This window comes from Pollachius pollachius, assembly GCF_949987615.1.
Source record: "Pollachius pollachius genome assembly, chromosome: 3".
In the NCBI taxonomy this organism is placed as follows: Eukaryota; Metazoa; Chordata; class Actinopteri; order Gadiformes; family Gadidae; genus Pollachius; species Pollachius pollachius.
In genome coordinates this window covers 3,548,522-3,570,385 of record NC_136936.1, presented here as the reverse complement: position 1 = coordinate 3,570,385, position 21,864 = coordinate 3,548,522, and the positions used below count along the sequence as shown (strand labels likewise).

General features: G+C 49.9%; 2 protein-coding genes across 3 annotated transcripts; one reads left to right on the top strand and one right to left on the bottom strand.

Annotated features, from left to right (window-relative positions):
• On the top strand, window positions 1-2,422 carry nkapd1 (NKAP domain containing 1). 2 transcript variants are annotated; one of them, XM_079731707.1, is made up of 6 exons: window positions 1-67; window positions 396-467; window positions 606-685; window positions 813-935; window positions 1,172-1,225; window positions 1,323-2,422. In XM_079731707.1, the coding sequence occupies exons 2-6, from the start codon at window positions 405-407 to the stop codon at window positions 1,798-1,800; spliced, it is 798 nt and encodes a 265-aa protein (XP_079587833.1). In that variant the 5' UTR covers window positions 1-67; window positions 396-404; the 3' UTR covers window positions 1,801-2,422. The 2 variants fall into 2 exon arrangements, with proteins under 2 accessions (XP_079587833.1, XP_079587832.1); XM_079731706.1 differs by lacking the exon at window positions 1-67 and having other exon boundaries at window positions 75-467.
• Window positions 2,423-8,023: 5,601 nt separating this feature from the next.
• lrfn1 (leucine rich repeat and fibronectin type III domain containing 1) lies at window positions 8,024-14,839 on the bottom strand (the record flags this gene model as incomplete). The annotated part of the gene is made up of 2 exons (XM_079733246.1): window positions 8,024-8,993; window positions 13,464-14,839. 2 exons carry the CDS (start codon window positions 14,837-14,839, stop codon window positions 8,024-8,026), a joined length of 2,346 nt encoding a protein of 781 aa, XP_079589372.1.
• Window positions 14,840-21,864: the final 7,025 nt, after the last annotated feature.

Below are 21,864 nucleotides of genomic sequence, written 5' to 3'. Positions count from 1 at the left end.
AGCTGTTGTTAGCTGTTGTGTGCGGCTCTGCCTCACAGATCAGATCGGTACATCAGATCTATTCCCGGTAAGATATTTTGTCAGCGCTAAGCAAAGCAAAGCCTCCCACTCGTTTTTCATTTCTTCGATGAAACGACTCGTTCGCTTTACAGCTAAGACAGAGAACAATCTAAACCCCACTATATTCATATTTATAATACATAACGTTATGGATCCGGCAGGTTCCTTATGGGTTCCTTATTAACCTCGTTATAACGATACAACTCATTATATGAATAGATGGCGTGGCTGTGACCTACTAGTTAGTGTCTGTTTGATGGCGATGTTCCCATACCCCAGATGGTTATCAATTAATGCACCGTTGTATTCCCCACTGTCTCCTTTGGTGCGCACAGGGGAGCACCATGGCCAAGTGGGGGAAGTTTCTCCTGAGAAATGTACTCCGCCACACAGATGCTCATAACAAGGTATGTGTGTTTGTCATCGTGTGTGTTATTTGTCATTATGTGTGTGACAGACAGAGACGGCGAGCGTGTGATTAGGGTTAATCGGTTTCTGTGAAGCAGTCATTAATTGCGTGCCTTTTTTTTTTTTTTTTGCGTCAGATCCAAGAGGAGAAGGAGATGTGGAAGATGAGGGGCAGCCAGACACAGAGCCCGGAAGTGTCGACCAGAGAAGCACAAAGGTCCGACGACAACGACTGCATATGTGCAAATGTACCCCCCTCCATCACTTGTGTCGGGAAAAACCTCCCAACATTTGTGTTGGACCATTTGAACACCGTTGACTGTCATGTGTCTTTGTGTCTTCAGGGGGAACATGCACTGTGACCGAGTGTCCGACTGTCCCAAGTCCCGCCCCTCTGAGCAGGACGACCGGGCGGCGCGCTACTGGTCCCGTAAACTGTATGAGTTTGAGGCCAACGATCCTGACAGGTACGCCCCTGAACACGACAACAGACCTGGGGGAAGAGCACTGTGAGGATGTTTGACTCCCCTGCCGATAGATACTGAGTTTGAGTTTAACGTCAGTCTTCTGGAATCCCTGTAAGACCCTTTGGCTACAGTGGTCTGCTAAGTGACTTGCCGGACTCCGTGATCGGTCCGAAGTCATAACAAACGTGGGGTGGGTCGTTGGGGTTAAAAAACATTTGATCTCTTTCCGACCACAGGTGGGGACACAGCGGATTTAAGGAGCTCTACCCGGAGGAGTTCTCCAGTGACAGGTGAAGGAAAACAGGTTTTTTTTTTTTACATCTTAAATATCCTCCTCCCGTCAATGTCTCTTGTATTTATGTGTGTGTGGGGACTCTGGGGTTTCAGCGAGGGCGAGGACGCAGACCGCAGGAGGAAGAAGACCAAGAGAGAGCTGTCCGTCTCCAAGCGCTCCAAGAAGTCCAAAGAGAAGAAGAAGAAGAAGAAGAAGAAAAAGAAAAAGGAAGAGGAGGAGGGCGAGAAGGGGGAGGAAGAGGGAAAGAGGAAGAAGGCGGACGTCTCCAGCAGCAGCGAGACTCAGTCCGCCAGGAGCAAAGAGAGGAGGAGAAGCGGTAAAAGCAAGCACCACAAAGGGAAGAGGAGGAGGAGGAGGAGCAGGAGCAGGAGGAGAGACACCGGGGAGAGCAGCTCCCAGGGGATGGGCGAGGAGCTGGACAGGGAGAGGCGCTCGCGCTGCGGGAAGAAGAGGAAACACGACGCCAACAGAGACACAGACTCCGGGCCCGACGGCGCGAGGAAGAAGAGGGGGAGGAAGGACTGGAAGGAGCCGGCCGAGGGGAGCTCGGACGACAGCTCTGCTGATTGAAACGTTCTCGCTGTCACGCACACACACACACACACTTGTGCACACAGACATGCACACATGCACACACACACAGGTACCTCCGGTAATGACTAGAACAACGCTTGCATTTGATGTGTTGTTTGTCCCATTAGCGCAAAGGGAGAGGCAGGACGCTGTGTGTGTGTGTGTGTGTGTGTGTGTGTGTGTGTGTGTATACATGCGTGTGTGATGTAACTCAGTTTGACACCCACCAACCTGTGCTGTCTGCGCTGTCTGTGGACGCTCCTGGCGGCGGCTGCTCGGCGCCTCGTCTCGGGAGAGGAGCAGCCAATCGGGCGGTGCAGACGCCGGGGGAACAGAGGGGATGGACTGAGAGATACGCCGTGGGCTAACCGCCGATAGATGTCTGGAGGAGATCTCCTTCCCGCTCAAAGCGTTTTGTAGCCAATCGTGGTTTTATAAGACCTCATCATGTCAGGGATCTTGGGGGACCAGTCCGGGTTAGGATTTGTGATTTTTTTTTGTTACATTTCGTTACTTTTTACGCAACATGACGGCGTTGTGAGGAATAAACCTGTTTTTCTAGCTTTGTAAACTTGTTTCGTGATTAAACCATGCCATGTAGGATTTTGAGAAAACCGGATTATGCGTCCACGCGTGGAAATTATTTAAACAAAACACCCCCTAGGCATCGTTTTTGTGACAAAAACATGCATGCAGTAGGTGTGAATACATCAGTGCATCATTTAAACTCAAATGTTAACTAGGTTTTCCGGCATTATTTAAATCTTTTGAACTCGTTCCTGCATCTCGGATATGTTTTGTGTGAATGCATTCAAAGGCCAGCCATGTTCAACTTAATACATGCACACTTATGTTCAACAATTTATATGTTATACTGCATAAGGCCAGGCTTAAAGATTAAATCAATGGCTTCCAATAATTATATAAATTATTCTGCTCAGTTTAGGAAGCTTCCTTAATCTCCAGACTTAGGAAAATTCCAGATGCCCCTTGATAGCCACCAGAGAGACTCCAGGGCGAGGGTAGATCAAAACCAGTGGATTTTACCCAGGATCATAGTTTCTGTATTACATCATCAGGCATAGAGCCGTGAAGCAATTCTGAAGATCACCAGGCAACCGGCCTTTAATGGTGTAGAAGCAGCTCAGAGTTCTCCTTCCCACAGTGCTCACAAACCCCTCCTCGACCACTTAATGCTGCTGTCCACAAGAGTCATCGATAACCAATGCTCGGACAGAGGATGTATGATTATGCCTTGTAACACAGCAGTTGCGTTAGACACCTTAATCTGAGTGCTGCTACAACAAATGGTGGTTTAGCCCCAAGAAGGATTGTGAGTCTTATGTTTTGGAATAATAATAGATTTTGTATTAAAGGGGGTAGGATGGACAAGATATACAGATTCACATCAAACATGATAACACAGAAGACTAGCTTGCAGGGGCCGATATACAATTTAAAGCTATTTCGAGATTCGTGGCAGCCACACACACACAGACAGGCACGCAGACAATCCTCGCTGTCCGTCGAATTGACTATGCCGTCTGGGCAAGGGGTGGGTGGGGGTAATCAGAGCCGGAGGCGTTGGTGCTGCTTCATGTGGCTGTGAAGGCCAATATGGGAGCCCCCCCACACACACACAAACACAAAAATATGGCATTTCTGTCTGTGTGGGTATATAACTGGTGTATACCATAACATTTTTTTCTAATTGTTATACACCTGTCCATGTATAACTCAAATACTATTTTTTTTATTGAGATGATGACAAATAACCATCACAACACAAATCATAATTTGGCTTCTGAAATGGGAATGCTAGCTAGTTGATGTGGTTTATAATACTTCCTATGCACACTAGAACCTAACTTAAACGTGGTCTAACCCTAACCCTATTAACCACACTAATGAACCGTGGAACTGACTTTGACTAAATCGTGTGAATCCTGCTGTCATGAAATGTGGATGATGCAAAGCTATGGAAGTCGCAGTTTGGCTTGTTCTCTATCCATTCATCTTTTGGTATGTTTTTGTTCAGCCGTCGAATAATGTAAACCATTTTTCCCTTTAAACCACCCAGTATGAGAGTTGAGAAACAGTTCAATAATCAAAATTGACAATGAAATATTTAAATAAAACAAAACAAACCTCTGGTTCAGCTCAGTGCGAAATGACACCCAGTCTAGACAAATATAGTAGGACTGGTTTACAAAGACCCCGAGACCAGACAGACGCTCAGTCTGGAGGGAGAACAGACTGTCAAAATAAGAAACGAAAGGCTTATGCTTGTTTAACGAATCTCACACTAACCCCCCTTAGCATTAGATTAAATATGTATGGTAGCCTAACACTAGATCCAGAAGTGCGGCTATATAGGTATCTTATCTAGAAGACTGCATTGTCTGAACCGGAGACCAGAGTGTGCGAGGGGGATAGTAACTCAGTGTTCCCTGTTTTGTTACAGAGATTTCTTCCAATAAACTGGCAAAATGGAGGTTTCAGGAGATGCTTTTAACAAATGTAGGTTATTGCAACAGTGGCCCGACTAATATCCAAGTTTGACTTTAAACCTTTAAAGACATTTTGCCTAAGGACATTGGTGTCCAGACACAAAGTTCCAGCTTCCTCAGCTCTTCCCATCGGCAAAGTGGAAAGTTGAATTTATCCCAAAATTGGGATTTTGTGTAGTTATCAAATATATTCTGGATCCAAGGTTGACGGCCAGTCCAGGTTATTTCCAGTAGAGTACCATTCCAAGTAGACCCAGCCTCCAGACACATGATTGGTCAAAATAATGATATGAGAGGAAAGAACATCAAATCCCCCATTCCCCAAGATTTAAACTTGTCTCTATCAGTCTATACATGTTAATCTGGAGTCAAATTTGTGAGATTACTTTTTGCCAGACCGGATGCGGAGGCGATGATTTATCGGGTTAAAAGTATTCTCAGACTGGCTTCGGCAGCGAATGCATCACGGAAATGTCATTTGAATTACAAGTCAAAGGTTCAGGTGAAACTCAACAAAGATGCCCAGTAATGGACAAGGCTTTAATGTTGCATTCGGTATGTTAGGAAACACATTAAGATATGGAGGACCAGTAAAATCCAAGCCGTAGGCAGGACCAGAAACGGTGAGGAAGATCAGCCTGTAAACGACCACAATCAGGAACAGAATCAGGATCAAATTCAGCTCATCTCGCTTAACTGGAGCTCTATGGAGCACTCTGAGCTGGATTAGTCGCCCGAAGGAAGAATGCACCCTGTCCAATGCTTTTTTTTTTATCCATAGACATGGGGTTTAGGTCCATTTGACAGACGAGTCCATTCTGAGTTGTTGTCTGTAGACAATTCTCCCATTAGGAACACTGAGAAGGCCCGGGGAATGTAATACAACGAGCGTGAATCAAATGGGCCGGATTATCACGGAACATGTGTAATGTGGTTAATCGTATTCAAGACATAAAGAGTTAAAACTGTTAAAAGTGTCACCGTCCTAGAATTATGGGGGGGGATGAGGCCCCCCCCCCCCCCCAGGAGCCGCTGGAGGCCTGCCAGGAGGCTGGCGGGGGGTGGGTTTTTAAATTAATCTTTTCAAACGAGATTTAAAATATGTATTCAATGTTTTCTTGTTCTGTTTCAGAATATTGTATACAGCATGTGAATTACTAATTCACCACCCCCATGGCGGATTATACTAATTCTACCGAGATATGTACCCTACTTCCATTGTTGTTCATCGCTTCACCCCTACGTGGCGCAAACGAACGGAAAACAATGGCTTCACCACGTCGATGCGCTTTCTTCTCTTTTCGATTACAATTATTGGCGCCCAGGTTCACATTACCAGAAAGTGATAGGCAAAAAGAGGGACTTGATCAGTTATGCTTCACCAACGTTTCCTAATTTCTCTCGATCTTTGCAATCGCTTCCCAATGGGTTCTGGAATTAACTAGTCTAAATGATCATTTCAGTATATTGCAGTTTGAATTCTGTATTACACATTTTACTAGTCATCCTCTGGTCTAACATGGCCTGGTGGAATAGCTAATAAGTACCCGAAAATGCGTAAAAATGCAGGAAACGAAGGTTGCATTGTGAATTCTTTCCCTTTTTGTCCCCCACCTTAATAATTCTCCATACTACGCCCTCGCACAGTGGTCAATAGTCTAAACGTCTTTTCTGTTCGCCAGCTGCGACGAGACACATTAAATGGGGGAAAAGTGAAACATTGGAGACCCCCCAGAACGAGACAGAATAATTCACACCGTGCCTTCGGGGCTTTGAAACACTGGAGACAAATCTGCCGGAGAGAAACGTTGCTTCAAAGGTAAAGGGCACAAATAGGTAGTTATTGCTTCAATTTCTATGGAAGATAACTCTATCCATACATTTTGAATTCATAAATCACAGGTGGCGCAAAACGGCAGAATTTAAAGTAAATGTTACTGAAAGGAGTCAATCTTAATGCAAAAAGTCTACGCTGGCTGAAATGATCCTTTACGTTGAAGATCTTTGTCTCCCCCCCCTGGCAGCAGCCGTTAGTACAGCCATGTTCATGGACATGCTTATGAGCTGGTACTGTCGTTGGAAAAGCGGTATTAGCTTATTCCAACCACAACGGTCAAACCTCATGAAGGATCCACCACAACATTGACTGAAATCCCCCCAGACCAGATGAGACATTGATGTATTGGTTCAGTGTCAACATAATAATGAAAATACCACAGTAACACGTGATACAGTTAACCCACACAAAAACTTTAATACCCTCTGGTAAGGGAGAAGTGGTCCAAACGTTGACATACTAAATAGTGTGAGGACCCAGGTTTTTAATATAAAAACTTGCAGCCGACACCCAAATGCTTTGTAAAAAGTCATGTGACCCCATGACTTACTTACATAGTTAGTACACATACACCAAGTTTTATTTTTTTATATATACTTATATACGTCTTTTTTCGTTGTCGACTTTTTTTGTTTAGTTTATCTAGACCAGCCAGATACGGTACCGATTAATATCATACAGTCACATCAGGAACAATACTTATTATCATACAGTCCAATCGTCAGGACAAGAGCCGCGCTGTCCGCACAGACCCGTCCTCCCCCTATAAGCTACCAATATAAATCGGCATCGTTTATGATCCTAGCGTCTCGTATTATTGTATAGACTGGTGGTGATACGTTTCGGTGTATCTCGTGTCTTCTGTGCAAAGATTTTTTGTTTTTTTCATTTTCTTTTTCATCCCCTTGGAGAAAACCCCCCAAAAAGACGACGATGACGTACCAGTTACCTGGCTGTTCACGTTTACAGAATGATGTCGTTTGACGAGTAGAAAGTAAAAAACGAACGAGGAAACAAACCCAAAAAACAGTCACATCCCAATGTTCCAGCTCTGTGTCCGGCTCTGGGAAACCAAACGAAAAGAGAGGGACAAGTTAAACGGGCTCTCTCTCTCTCTCTTCCCAATGGTAGGGAGCCAAGATAGAGAGCAAGGGAGAGAGAGAGAGAGGGGGGGGGGGGGGGGGAGAAAGAGAGAGCAAGAGAGGGAGAGGGGGGGAGAGAGAGAAAGAGAGAGCAAGAGAGAGAGAGAGAGAGAGAGAGCAGGAGTGAAAAAGAGAGGAAAGTCTATGAGAGCAGCATCCTCTATTCATACGTTTCTCAGAATTAAGGCACTGCTGCAGGCGACTGGCATGGACATGGACGACCCTCTCTGGGGGGCGGTGGGGAGGGAGGAGGAGGAGGAGGAAGTGGAGGAAAAGGAGGAGGAGGAGGAAGAGGAGGAGGAGGAGGCAGGACGAGATGCCACCATGTTCTTCTCCAGCATCTCACAGAGAGTTTTGTTTCTGTGTTTGTAGGTCTATGGCAGATTAGTGTGGTACATTGTTTCTGTGCTTTTGAGGGCCTACTTTTGCGCATGGCATCTGTGTGTGTGTGTTTGCTTGTGTGTGTTTGTAACATATCCGCTTTTGCAAGCTTTCACTAGTCACTGAGCGAGCCGGGCCCCGCCCCCAAAGGTCACTGATCGATCCAGGCCCCGCCCACCCCAGGCATAAGCGACCCAGGCCCCGCCCCCCTCACAGGCCCCCCCTCGAGCGATCCGGGCCCCGCCCCCCCCCCTTACAGGTCACTGAGCGACCCCCCGGCCCCTCGCGGATCACTAAGCGATCCGGGCCCCGCCCCCCAACAGGTGACCGCGCGGGCCGGGCCCCGCCCCTCACACGGTGCTCTCCAGCATCCACTCGGTGCTGCTGAACGTGACCCGGCGGCTGGCCAGTGGCGAGGCCTCCGTGTCCAGCTGGTTGGTGGACTTGTGCCAGCGGGTTCGCGCCGCGCGCCGCGGGTAGCTGTGGCTCTGGAAGATGGAGTAGTCCCCGCCGTCGAAGGAGAAGCGGTGCCTAGTTCGTGCCAGCTCGTTGGGCAGCAGCCCCATGCCGGCCAGCCCGCCCCGCTTGTCCTTGAGGCGCGGGGCCTCCTTGGTGCCGGCGTGGGGGCCGATCAGACACAGCGACATGGTGGAGCCCGTCAGGCTGCTGTCCGTCTGCGTGTCCTCCGACGGCGGGCCCGAGCGCAGCCCGTCCAGGCTGCTCCGCCTCTGGAAGCGCTCCGGCGTCGGCTGCTGGGCCGGCTCCGCCTGCGCCGAGGTCCCGCCCGGGTCGCCCGTCTCGTGGTCGGGGTCCTGGTGGTCCGCCCTCAGCACCAGCGCCATGCACTCCCGGGTGGCCCCCGGCGCGTCCCCCGTCTGGCCGTCCTCGGAGGGCTGCTTGGAGCCCGAGCGCTGCATGCGGCTCTGGTGCAGCTGCTGCTGCTGCTGCCGCTGCTGCTGGTCCTGGTGGTGCGGGTGGTGTTGGTGGTGCAGGTGGGAGCGCAGCGAGGCGGCGCCCGCCTTCACGTCCTCGGGGCTGCTGTACGCCTTGTAGCGGATCATGAGGATGATGATGAAGACCAGCACGGAGGCCACGATGATGCCCCCGATGATGATGATCATGGTGCCCCCCAGGAACTGGCTGTGCATGAAGCGGCACTGCGTGACCTCGCTGGCCGTGTGGAACTGCACGCAGCCCACCACGCGCGTGGCCGTCAGCGACGTGATGCCGTCGTCGTACACCGCCAGCACGCATAGGTCGTACTCGCGCCCCGCCGCCAGGTCGTTGATCAGGAACGTCTTGCTGGTGGACGGGATCATTCTGCAGGCAGAGGCGCACACGCGCACACACACACACACACACACACGCAAGCGTATGCACGCACACACACACACACACACACACATACATACATACATACATACACACGCCACATGCACGCACACATACACATGCACACACACACACACACACACACACACACACACACACACACACATACATGTGTCCCATGCACTCACACATACGCGCAAACACATGATGCACACACACACACGTGCACACACACGTGCACACACACAGTAGATATTAGCGGAGTGGGCTTCATCATTGTGGCTCTTTTTTTTTCTTACAACACCTGACAAACATGGGGGAACAACAGCCTTCACATCTTCACACCGCATTCCAACACCGCGCTGGAAACAGCGATCATAACAGTGACAGCGAATTCTGCACGGTGACAGTTACGGACGCACTATCTCACTTCAGCTCCTCTTTAGCGATTATTCCCTGCATATGGAGTATTAACTAATAGCAGCTGGTATGGTCTGGTGCGGGGAAGTGCTGTGCTTTAACAGAGAGCATTAGCAAGAGACCAGCGAGGAATTCACTCAAAATCCTTTTGCAGCCTTTTTCGCAAACGACTGCAAGGGTATATTTTAAGGGGACAGTCATGTGTGTGCAGTGCATGTCACAACACCTAGGAGAAATGTCAGCCGTGCCTAAGGGCAAATGCCATATGCTGGGCTATTTTGGTGAAGCACAAATAGCGTACAGTACAAAAATCACATCGCTGCTGGTGGCATTACAAAGCAAACACTTGTCAGTACATGTGAAGCATATGTAGAGGCGTCCCCGGGTCAACTCTAACATCGTTAGTCTAATTAGACAGACGATTCTGTCTGCCTGGAGGGAGCTAGAATTTCCCTTAATACCACCTAAAGACAAAGACATATTTAGGTCCGCTTGTAAACTCACTGCAGTCAATTATACGGCAGTAGTTAATTGTGACTAATGCAACGGCAACACAAAAAAACAACCCGCTTATTAGCCATTAGTGCGGATTTGTGTCGTAACAAGGACAGCCCTGTATTTACCGGCTGTATAAGAGCGGCCCACATTGTGAGCCCCTGCTGCTAGGGCGGGTCTGTCTGACCTGGAACTGTTGTCCTTTTAGCCATCACACGACATGTAGAGTCTATGGTACTACAGGGTATTAAAACATGGCGTCTCTAATCGTTCCTCAGCCAAACAATGCGGAAAAATCACCCTGATGATTGGAGATAACAACTTGGCACATCGCTCGGATACAGCCGTGAGTGAAACAGAGGCTTCTATGTATTAATTTGGCACTGAAGATTATTTATTTACGTGCTTTGAACTAAAGTTATCCGTTTGTTTTTCTTGCAACACTTAATCACCCTGCGTCTTTGGCACGCCCAGGCCTATTAAACGCTTTACGCTTCCATCATACAACCCAGCAGATGGGCCTTCCAGCTGGCCAGCGTTTCCCGCATCCCTCTCTCCTGCTCCGTCTCTGTTTGACACATGCCTCCTACACCTCTCCCCTCCTCCTCCTATACCTCTCTTCTCCTCCTCCTCTCTCCTCCTCCTATACCTCTCTTCTTCTCCTCCTCCTATACCTCTCCCCTCCTCCTCCTATACCTCTCTCCTTCTCCTCCTCCTCTCCCCTCCTCCTCCTATACCTCTCCTCCTCCTCTCTCCTCCTCCTATACCTCTCTTCTTCTCCTCCTCCTATACCTCTCCCCTCCTCCTCCTATACCTCTCTCCTTCTCCTCCTCCTCTCCCCTCCTCCTCCTATACCTCTCCTCCTCCTCTCTCCTCCTCCTCCTATACCTCTCCTCCTAAACCCCTTTCCCTCTCCCTCCTCCTCCTATACCTTTCTCCTCCTCTCTCCTCCTCCTCCTATACCTCTCCTCCTAAACCCCTTTCCCTCTCCCTCCTCCTCCTATACCTTTCTCCTCCTCTCTCCTCCTCCTCCTATACCTCTCCTCCTAAACCCCTTTCCCTCTCCCTCCTCCTCCTATACCTTTCTCCTCCTCTCTCCTCCTCCTCCTATACCTCTCCTCCTAAACCCCTTTCCCTCTCCCTCCTCCTCCTATACCTTTCTCCTTCTCTCTCCTCCTCGTCCTATACCCCTCTCCCTCCTATGCCTTTCTCCTCCTCTCTCCTCCTCCTCCTATACCTCTCCTCCTAAACCCCTTTCCCTCTCCCTCCTCCTCCTATACCTTTCTCCTTCTCTCTCCTCCTCGTCCTATACCCCTCTCCCTCCTATGCCTTTCTCCTTCTCTCTCCTCCTCGTCCTATACCTCTCCTCCTAAACCCCTTTCCCTCTCCCTCCTCCTCCTATACCTTTCTCCTCCTCTCTCCTCCTCGTCCTATACCCCTCTCCCTCCTATGCCTTTCTCCTCCTCTCTCCTCCTCGTCCTATACCTCTCCTCCTAAACCCCTTTCCCTCTCCCTCCTCCTCCTATACCTTTCTCCTTCTCTCTCCTCCTCGTCCTATACCCCTCTCCCTCCTATGCCTTTCTCCTTCTCTCTCCTCCTCGTCTTATACCTCTCCTCCTAAACCCCTTTCCCTATCCCTCCTCCTCCTATACCTTTCTCCTTCTCTCTCCTCCTCGTCCTATACCCCTCTCCCTCCTATGCCTTTCTCCTCCTCTCTCCTCCTCCTCCTATACCTCTCCTCCTAAACCCCTTTCCCTCTCCCTCCTCCTCCTATACCTTTCTCCTTCTCTCTCCTCCTCGTCCTATACCCCTCTCCCTCCTATGCCTTTCTCCTCCTCTCTCCTCCTCCTCCTATACCTCTCCTCCTAAACCCCTTTCCCTCTCCCTCCTCCTCCTATACCTTTCTCCTTCTCTCTCCTCCTCGTCCTATACCCCTCTCCCTCCTATGCCTTTCTCCTCCTCTCTCCTCCTCCTCCTATACCTCTCCTCCTAAACCCCTTTCCCTCTCCCTCCTCCTCCTATACCTTTCTCCTTCTCTCTCCTCCTCGTCCTATACCCCTCTCCCTCCTATGCCTTTCTCCTTCTCTCTCCTCCTCGTCCTATACCTCTCCTCCTAAACCCCTTTCCCTCTCCCTCCTCCTCCTATACCTTTCTCCTTCTCTCTCCTCCTCGTCCTATACCCCTCTCCCTCCTATGCCTTTCTCCTCCTCTCTCCTCCTATACCTCTCCTCCTAAACCCCTTTCCCTCTCCCTCCTCCTCCTATACCTTTCTCCTTCTCTCTCCTCCTCGTCCTATACCCCTCTCCCTCCTATGCCTTTCTCCTCCTCTCTCCTCCTCCTCCTATACCTCTCCTCCTAAACCCCTTTCCCTCTCCCTCCTCCTCCTATACCTTTCTCCTTCTCTCTCCTCCTCGTCCTATACCCCTCTCCCTCCTATGCCTTTCTCCTCCTCTCTCCTCCTCCTCCTATACCTCTCCTCCTAAACCCCTTTCCCTCTCCCTCCTCCTCCTATACCTTTCTCCTTCTCTCTCCTCCTCGTCCTATACCCCTCTCCCTCCTATGCCTTTCTCCTCCTCTCTCCTCCTCCTCCTATACCTCTCCTCCTAAACCCGTTTCCCTCTCCCTCCTCCTCCTATACCTTTCTCCTTCTCTCTCCTCCTCGTCCTATACCCCTCTCCCTCCTATGCCTTTCTCCTTCTCTCTCCTCCTCGTCCTATACCTCTCCTCCTAAACCCCTTTCCCTCTCCCTCCTCCTCCTATACCTTTCTCCTTCTCTCTCCTCCTCGTCCTATACCCCTCTCCCTCCTATGCCTTTCTCCTCCTCTCTCCTCCTATACCTCTCCTCCTAAACCCCTTTCCCTCTCCCTCCTCCTCCTATACCTTTCTCCTTCTCTCTCCTCCTCGTCCTATACCCCTCTCCCTCCTATGCCTTTCTCCTTCTCTCTCCTCCTCGTCCTATACCTCTCCTCCTAAACCCCTTTCCCTCTCCCTCCTTCTCCTATACCTTTCTCCTTCTCTCTCCTCCTCGTCCTATACCCCTCTCCCTCCTATGCCTTTCTCCTTCTCTCTCCTCCTCGTCCTATACCTCTCCTCCTAAACCCCTTTCCCTCTCCCTCCTCCTCCTATACCTTTCTCCTTCTCTCTCCTCCTCGTCCTATACCCCTCTCCCTCCTATGCCTTTCTCCTTCTCTCTCCTCCTCCTCCTATACCTCTCCTCCTAAACCCCTTTCCCTCTCCCTCCTCCTCCAATACCTTTCTCCTCCTCTCTCCTCCTCCTCCTATACCTCTCCTCCTAAACCCCTTTCCCTCTCCCTCCTCCTCCTATACCTTTCTCCTCCTCTCTCCTCCTCCTATACCTCTCCTCCTAAACCCCTTTCCCTCTCCCTCCTCCTCCTATACCTTTCTCCTTCTCTCTCCTCCTCGTCCAATACCCCTCTCCCTCCTATGCCTTTCTCCTTCTCTCTCCTCCTCGTCCTATACCTCTCTCCCCCCTCCCTTCTCCTCATCCCCCCACCCTCCTCCTCCTCCTCCTCCTCCTCTCACCTGTACACCAGCGTCTCGTCGGCCGTGCTGTTGTACTGGATCTGGTACATCCTGATCCCGGGGATGTGTCGCTCGGAGGGCCAGCGGATCACCGCGGTGGACGAGGTGAGCTCCGCCACCACCACGCGCCGGTCCTGCTTCTCCTGGCCCTTGGTGTCGTTGCCCGACTTGGCCGAGGTGGTGATGTCGGAGAGGCCGGGGTCCTCGCGCATGTGGCCCGTGTTGTTGACCAGCAGCGGCAGCGGGATCATGTTGATCTCCACGGCGGCCGTGGCGATGCCCGCCGCGTTGGACGCCACGCAGCTGAAGGCGCCGCTGTCCTTTAGCGTGGTGATGAGCACGTCCAGTGTGCCGTTGTCGTACAGCACGGTGCGCGAGTTGTTGTGCACCAGCTTGCCGTCGGGCGAGCGCCAGTGGATCTCGGGGTCGGGGTCTCCCATGGCCTTGCACTTGAGCGTCACCCCCTGGCCCTCCATCACGTGCGGCTTGGTGGCCAGGTGCTTGGTGATGAGGGGCGGCTCGCAGATGAACTCCTCCTCCTGGATGGACCAGAAGTACTTGTCCATCAGGTGCTCCGGCGAGGCGCAGGTCTCCAGGTCGTCCTCCCGCGTCAGCCGCCGCAGCCACAGCAGCTCGCAGTTGCAGTGCAGCGGGTTCCCGCCGAAGCTGACGGCCAGCGAGGAGGGGTTGGAGCCCTTGGCGTCCGACAGCACCTGAGCGTGCTGGAACAGGCTGTCGGGCGGCAGCTTCTGCAGCCGGTTGGAGGTCATGTCCAGCCTCACCAGCTTGGTGAGCAGCGTGAAGGTGCCCGCCCCGATGTGGTCGATGAGGTTGTGGTCCAGCGTCAGGGTGTTGATGTTGGTCATGCGGCCGATGGCCTCCCAGGGCAGGGTCCTCAGGTTGTTGTTGGAGAGGTCCAGGTCCTCGATGGTGCCCACGAACTCGTCGAAGGCGGTGGGCGCCACCAGGTGGATCTGGTTGTTCCCCAGGATCAGATGGCGCAGGTTGACCAGCCCCTTGAAGTGGTCGCTCTTGAGGGCGCTGAGGCGGTTGCCGTCCATGTGCAGCGCCCGTAGCGAGCGAAGCCCCAGGAAGGCGTGCGGGGTGATCTGGCTGATGGTGTTGCGGGACAGCGTGAGGTGCACCAGGCTGGTCATGTTGAAGAAGTCCTTCTTGCGGATGACGGTGATGAAGTTGTCGGTGAGCCGCAGCTCCACCGTCTTGCGGTCGATGGTGGGCGGGACGAACAGCAGGCCCGTCTTGGCGCAGAGCAGGGTAAGCGTGGGGGACAGGCGCTGGCAGATGCAGCGGCCGGGACAGCTGTAGCCCCTCGCTAGGGCTGCACACAGCAGCACGCACAGAACCACGCGCACCATTGTGGGGAAGATGGCCGATCCTGGAGCCAGAAAGACAGAGAAGGGAGGGGGGATTAGATTAGATTAAAAGGTTCCTGTACGCGGTTCTTGTTAATGTTAATTTTCTCTTTCTTATTGTTGTTTATTTTTTTCTAATGACTTTTGTGTACCTTTGTACGGTGCCGAGAAAGGCACCATCAAATTAAATTGTTATTATTATTATTGTAATGTATGGTGATGTGCGAGGTCCCGTCGTTGTTGAGATGCAACATAACACACATAAACGTATGAACGATAATCGATCAGCAGAAAAATCAATAAAAAGGTAATTCAACTTCCGTCAGAAGTAATACTCAGATCAAGTAGTAAGAGTACCATGTAATCAGTTATTACTAGCATAAATTGTACGGTAATGTGGACGGTATGACAATCGTGTCTGTACTCTTACAGAACGTATATAGGTTCAGGTGTGAAGTGTGTATATGCTCGGCTATGCTAATGTGCGAGGTAGATATATGGGCACATGCGAAACAGTGATCTTTCTTTTTTAATCATGATGGGATGGCACCATTCCGAATTTGGAATCCTCTCCGGAACAGCGGGATGGAAATCATTTGAGGATGATTACAGCATCGATAGCGCCCCAGCCCGCAGAGGCATCACTGCTGAACCCAATTTAACGCATTGAAAAACACACAACGCACCGCCTTTCTATATTAAGACAATACCAAGCACCTACCCGCCATCACACGCTCCAACTAGAGCGTGATGTTTTATGTGTGTGTCTGTGTCTCTGTGTATGTGTGTGTCTTTGTGTCTGTGTGTGTGTGTGTTTGTGTGTCTTTGTGTCTGTGTTTCTTTGTGTGTGTGTGTCTGTGTGTGTTTCTTTGTCTGTGTGTTTGTGTCTGTGTGTGTTTGTGTCTGTGTCTTTGCGTGTGTGTGTGTTTGCCTTTGCGCGCGTATGTATCCTCGCGCGAGCGTGTGTATCCTCGTGAGCGCACGTGTGTACGTACGTTTGGGCGATTCTGTTTGTGAGCGTGTGTACGCGTTTGTGCTCTTGTGTACGTGTGTGCGTTTCAATGGGAGCCAGGGTACACCCCAGCGTGGAGAATCAAGGGAGGAAAAGGAAAGCCCTCTTGTCAGCAATGCGCTCAAGGAATTGGATGACCTTTACTGGCCTTCTCTTCCGCGTAAGCTTAGGAAATGTAGTGTAAAACCAGACACGACGGCGTCATGTAAATCACCGTGAGCAGGTACGGGGGGGGGGGGGGGGGGGGAAACGTAGGGGTAAGAAGGCATGTATGAAGATAATATTGGATGAGGATGACTTTGAGGATACGGGGGGGATGTTCAGAAGCACCCAGAAACCATTTGAAGGAATTGAGCGCCGGTCCACCGGATAGCGCACGCACACACACACACACACACACGCACACGCCTCTCCGAGACAGAAGAGGAGAGAAACGCGAGGGGGATGTTGGGGCGCAGCAGCCGGAGGGACCCCGCTGACGAGGGGCCACGGTTGCCATGCCGCTCGGTACTTTTCCACTCCACGGCAGCCATCTTGATTGTTTACACGTGATCTATCTATCTATCTATCTATCTATATGTACATACATACATACATACATACATACATACATACACACATATATATACATACATACATATATATATATCAGAAAGCCAATGTGGTTGGTAACCAGCGAACAGATATAGAGTAGCGGCTGGCGACTAGGGGTGGGAATCACAGTGTACCTCACGATGCGATACGATATGCGATACATGGCCCACGATACCGATAATATCGCGGTACAGCGATTCTAGGATAATCAATACATTGTTAGACAGTCCTATAACAACACATCACGATATATGTCCAACGATAAATACAAAAAATGACCGTGAAAGGGTAAAGTGTCTTTATTCATGGTCCGAACCGATTTTTCAGTTAGACAGAACTACAATAAAAAAAATAGGAGGAATGAAGTATCGACGCTGGGAGCAGGGAAATCTGTTTAATGCGCCATGTTTTATTAATAAATATAGCGATATTTGGCCCAAGCGTATTGCGTATTCTCGTATCGCCCGAAGAAGGGCGATGATATATTGCTGTATCAAGATTTTGTTCCACCCCTACTGGCAACCAAGCCATAGTAGCAGGGGCCCCCATCTCTCTCTTTCCTTCCATGAACAAGAGGCCTAGCAGCTGCCTCACAGCATCTGAAGTCACTTGAATCGCTGCAGAAGAAAGTGTCCGCTAAATGTGTCGGCTACAAAAAAAATGAATAAATAATCACCCATAAAAGAGTTTTCAAGCCACTCAACACCCTTCATTACTATTGAGAAGGTTCTCTGTCCGATGAGACTGGAGCTGGTAGGGTGAGACATGGCCCGAGGAGCTGGAGGACGTTAGGAATGTTGCTCGAGGGGACCCGACGCCTAGCCCCGGGACATACGGACACAGGGGTATGGAGCCGGGAACCATCGGGGTGGGAGTCGACACCAGAGCCGCTGCAGGACGCTGCCGCTCTGTCTAGCACAACGATGCTGCGCGGGTAAAAGGGACTATCCCGCGGTGAATGGTCAATGGACTAGTTTACGCAGCGTTTTTCTACCAGTGGCTACTCAAAGGGCTTTACAATATCGACCTAACATTCACCCATTCATACACACATTCACACCTCCGTTCACACACCGACGGCGGTGTCAACCACGCAGGGCTACAGCCAGCTCCTCGGCAGCAGTCAGGGTGAGGCGTCTCGCTCAGCAACACCTCGACGCTCAGCTAGGAGGAGCCGGGGATCGAACTAGCAACCTTCCGGTTACAAGCCAACCCCGCTCTACCTCCTGAGCCAGGTGCCGCCACGGTGGTTCTCCGCGTCACCAGGAAGCCATCACATCAAACGCCTCCGTTTCCAAACCGCACCCTGGCCCTCCGAACGCCCAGTGGGCTCCCGTCGCTCTGGTCGTCTTGACTTTAAGCTCTATGAATTATCCCTCTGTTTCTGAAAGCCTCCATCTTTTGAAATTCCCTCACTTAAATCAATAGAAACAATCACAAGGGCAATGAAAAAAAAAATGTTTTTTTCTCCTCACACAATAAAAAAGAAAAAGGTGAGGAAATACCCCCGACCCCAGAGAAATAAAAACATGTATTTATTCAGAGAACCACTTTATTGCCGGCGAGTCGGAGCGCATTGCTTGTCCAAATTGATTTGCCCACTCTTCCTTTTGTCGAGCTGGGGGTTGCATCACGGTAAAAGTAGGCTAGAGAAACAGCGGTCATATCTCAGGGTGCTGAGACAAGCAAAGAGAAGCAACCCCGTCCAACAGCTGCATCTCTAATCCCGCCGCGACACGCGGCGCGCTAGTGTTATCACGGCCGCTAGCATTAGCCACAATTATCCTTTCCCCTTATTGCATTACTGTAGCACTCAGATGCTAACTAGGCCGCCCGAGCCAGCCCCCGGCCTTCCAGAAGGACTGGCGTCTGCGCCAGAGCGTTTCCCGCCACACCGCTGGGGATATTTTATTGATCCCTCAGCATCTCAAGGCAGGCGAGGAAGACAAGAAAAAAAGAGAAAAGCATTTGTAGCCCTCCTACTCAATTCTGTTTTGAATAAACTACTTTTATAGAATGTCCCTTTAACATGTAAAAGTTACTGCATGGGTTGTGAAATGGTGAGAGCTACGAAATATATTTTCGGGATGGTGTACACTAAACACAATTTAAGGATGACTCTGGCTAAGATGCCAAGAGGCCTGGTTAGTTTATTAATGTTACTATACTGGTAATGAGCACTAATTTCCCATGCAGTGTATTTCAACTGTAACTATAGCCTTTATTAAGATGAAACAATACAATCAACATGAAAAAAACATTGGAAAACTTTTTCCCGTTCTTTTAGATTGACTCATCTTCAAGTTAAGTTTAAGCGTCCTCCGACATAACTTCAGCTTCTTCTCCCCGCTTCTTTTTTCTCCCATTCCCGGACTTTTTGTTATACCCCGCCCGTCTGACAATCCGACAGGTTAATGCCCAATGACAGATTAAATGATTGACACCTGCCTAAACAAATCCAAACCCATAAAAACAAACTGAGGGGTTCAAGGGCTCTTTAAAACATAGGACGTTTTTTATATTTAACACAAACTTCCCCAAATTAACCAGATACATGTCAACAGTATCAGTACAACTTCAGGCCCATATTAGCGACTATTTAGCATAAATTGTACATGTAGGCAAACCCCATTTAATCAAATTAGAAGGGCGCTACACATTGTTGCCACGGCAACTCAGTCATAGAATGAAAGACCTTTGAACGGCATTAAGGGAAGAGAAAGAGAGGCTGGTCCGGACGGCGATAAGGCCGAGATGAGGAGGGACGGAGACGCCGTCTCGTCTCTTCATCTCTATTTCTCCAGGGACGCACGGGGGTCACACAGCAGAAGAGAACGTCCGGGGTGCGTGATTACACTCTGAGGGAGCTGTCTTCAACATTCCCATGGATTTAAGTCACGTTTATACCTGGAGGATTTGAACCCTCTCCACGTTGGAAAAATGGGGGGCTGTGTTTGAACCCACTCTGCTCAGACGCCCGGTCCATACAGCATGTGTGTGTCAGTGTGTGTGTGTGTGTGTGTCTGTGTGTGTGGGGGGGGGGCTTGGGGCTTGGAGCTACAGCCCCAGAGAGGGGGGGAACCAGACATCATCTCTCTGCAGGATTCAACAGATTCAGAAGCTATTTCGTAGCGTGCCACCCACTGGAAGTGACTAACCTGGTGGTGGCAGGCTGGCGGAAAGAACAGATAGAACTGCGGGTAGAGGGGTAGGGCCAGTGATTAATGCCTCTCTCAGACACCAGCGCCTCTCTCTCTGCTACCAACGCAGATAACCTAAAACCAATTTAGAGGGAGGAACTTTTTTAATGAATTGTATTTCGACGGGAGATAATTCTATTTTCTTCTCTCTCAAGTCTCTTCATATAAGATACGTATGAAGAAATACAAACACTCAAACATATAGGCCTCAAGTAATCAGTTTACTTAACTACTTCTATATCTACAGACCGATGGCTGTTAATTAGCCCTGCGTAATTCCCCAGGGCGTCTTCAAAGGAGAGTTAACCAACACCATGAAACGATATTCAATTAACGCTGAGAAAACCAGTATATCTGTACGTATATAGGATCCAATGAGATTCCGTTAACACCCTCACATCAAATCATTTCATTGTATGAGCTAGCTGTCTTTAAATAGATATATTGTTCAAAAGCGTGTGTGTGTGTGTGTGTGTGTGTGTGTATGTTTTGTGTGTATGTGCGTGTGTACCACCCCGCACTTAGAGAGCAATGTAAGGATATATTTTCTGACACGACTCTGTCAGACGAAGATAAAATCCAATTAGGTGCAGCCGCCGGTGAACTGCTAGACGCCGCAGTGTGACTCTTGTCTGCGAACGGGCATAATTATTGACAGTTTCAGTTCACAAGAGTCAGCCCAGTCCGCCACCAAGTCAGCACTAACTGCTTGCACTCCAGCCCCTGGGGAATTTCACTCCCACCGGGTATGGGACGAGATACCTTCGTGGGCAAATAGAGGGCGGCCATTTGAATTTTATAATTACATCCGACCAAAACAAGGAATGGCAGCTTTGCATTTTGACTTTTCAGTTAAAGCCATCATTAAATAAAATACTAAAAAGGAACAATGTTGAAAACTGAAATCGACATTCTCTCATACAAATAGCCTATTTCCCGAATCGCGATTGCGAATGCGAGGGGGTGGACTTGTTGACACGTGTGATGACTCATCGACGTAGCCCTCGCAATGAATTACTGTTCGAATTCAATATAGAGACCGCGGCAAAAAAAACGGTTGCATAGATATTGTTTCAGTGAAAGACAGCGCACACCAACGGGTTTCTTTTACATCGGAGAGCGCCATCCGTGACGGTCACGTGATTACAGGCCGAGACCGGGTTTCATGTCAGAGGGATGTGGGAGTGAAGGAATACTGGGAGTAATTGCTCGTTGTTATTCTGTCGACCGCACCACAGAACTCTCCGAACCAGCCGCCGTCCTCCCCACCGGCACGGGCTCCCTCCAGAAACCCCCAGAACTTCATTACAGGGGGGCTTAGCCGATATCGCTGTCTCGATTAAAGGTGAACATATACCCGCCTAATTGTGTTGCAAATGAAAGCGTCACGCTCGGAAAGGCTGTCTACAGAAAGCTGTCTGGTAGCAGGTGTGCCAAATCCATTATGTAATAATGGATTTAATTTAAAGTAATTTAGTGTGTGGGGGGGCTTGCTTTTGGGAAGCTGGGGAGCGCTGCATTTTGTCGGCCATATATGATTGATAACAATAATCATATATGACGTCAAGTTAGGTCAGACGATTGGCGAGAGTGCCTGGGAAAGCCTTTCCCGTTGTGTTCTGGTGACAGGGCTTCATTACAAAGGGTTAATCACAGGATGCAACATAAAGTTGTACATCCTGTATAGCAGACGACAAAAGCGGATATGTGCCTTCGTGCACTTTTCGCATCTGTCAATGGTAAATGGACTGCATTTATGTAGCGCTTTTCCAACTTGAGGCACTGCACAATATTTCCTAACATTCAGCCATTCATGCACACATTCGTACAGCGACGGCGTATGAATGCGAGGAGACAGCCGGCTCGTCGGGAGGTGGGGTGAAGTGTCTTGCTCAGGGAACCTTGACACTCCGGGGAGCTGGGGGTCGACCTCGCAACCTTCGGGTTACCAGCCCACCCGCTCTAATTCCTGAGCCACGTCGCCCACTGCAGCATCTGGGATGTTGCATCGTTGATTTCATCTTCCACACTGTGCCAATGCAAAAGCGTGCATTATGTAATGAATATTGACTATGTCACGCCCTTTAAAATCAATAAGCCCATTGACCAAGGTCTAATAGCTGCTTGAAATTGCATACGTCCTTTTCCTGTAAAATCTAATCAATTACGGCTCCGATACACGCACGTCCACGAGTCGTTCTACACCTTTTTTTGTTGTCGTT

Excerpts from the sequence above, each read along its gene's own strand:
- nkapd1 (XM_079731706.1), top strand. The coding sequence starts at position 354 with ATGCACCGTTGTATTCCCCACTGTCTCCTTTGGTGCGCACAGGGGAGC. Across the intron at positions 468-605 it reads ACACAGATGCTCATAACAAG|ATCCAAGAGGAGAAGGAGAT; the intron begins GTATGTGTGTTT and ends TTTTTGCGTCAG. Across the intron at positions 686-812 it reads TCGACCAGAGAAGCACAAAG|GGGGAACATGCACTGTGACC; the intron begins GTCCGACGACAA and ends TTGTGTCTTCAG.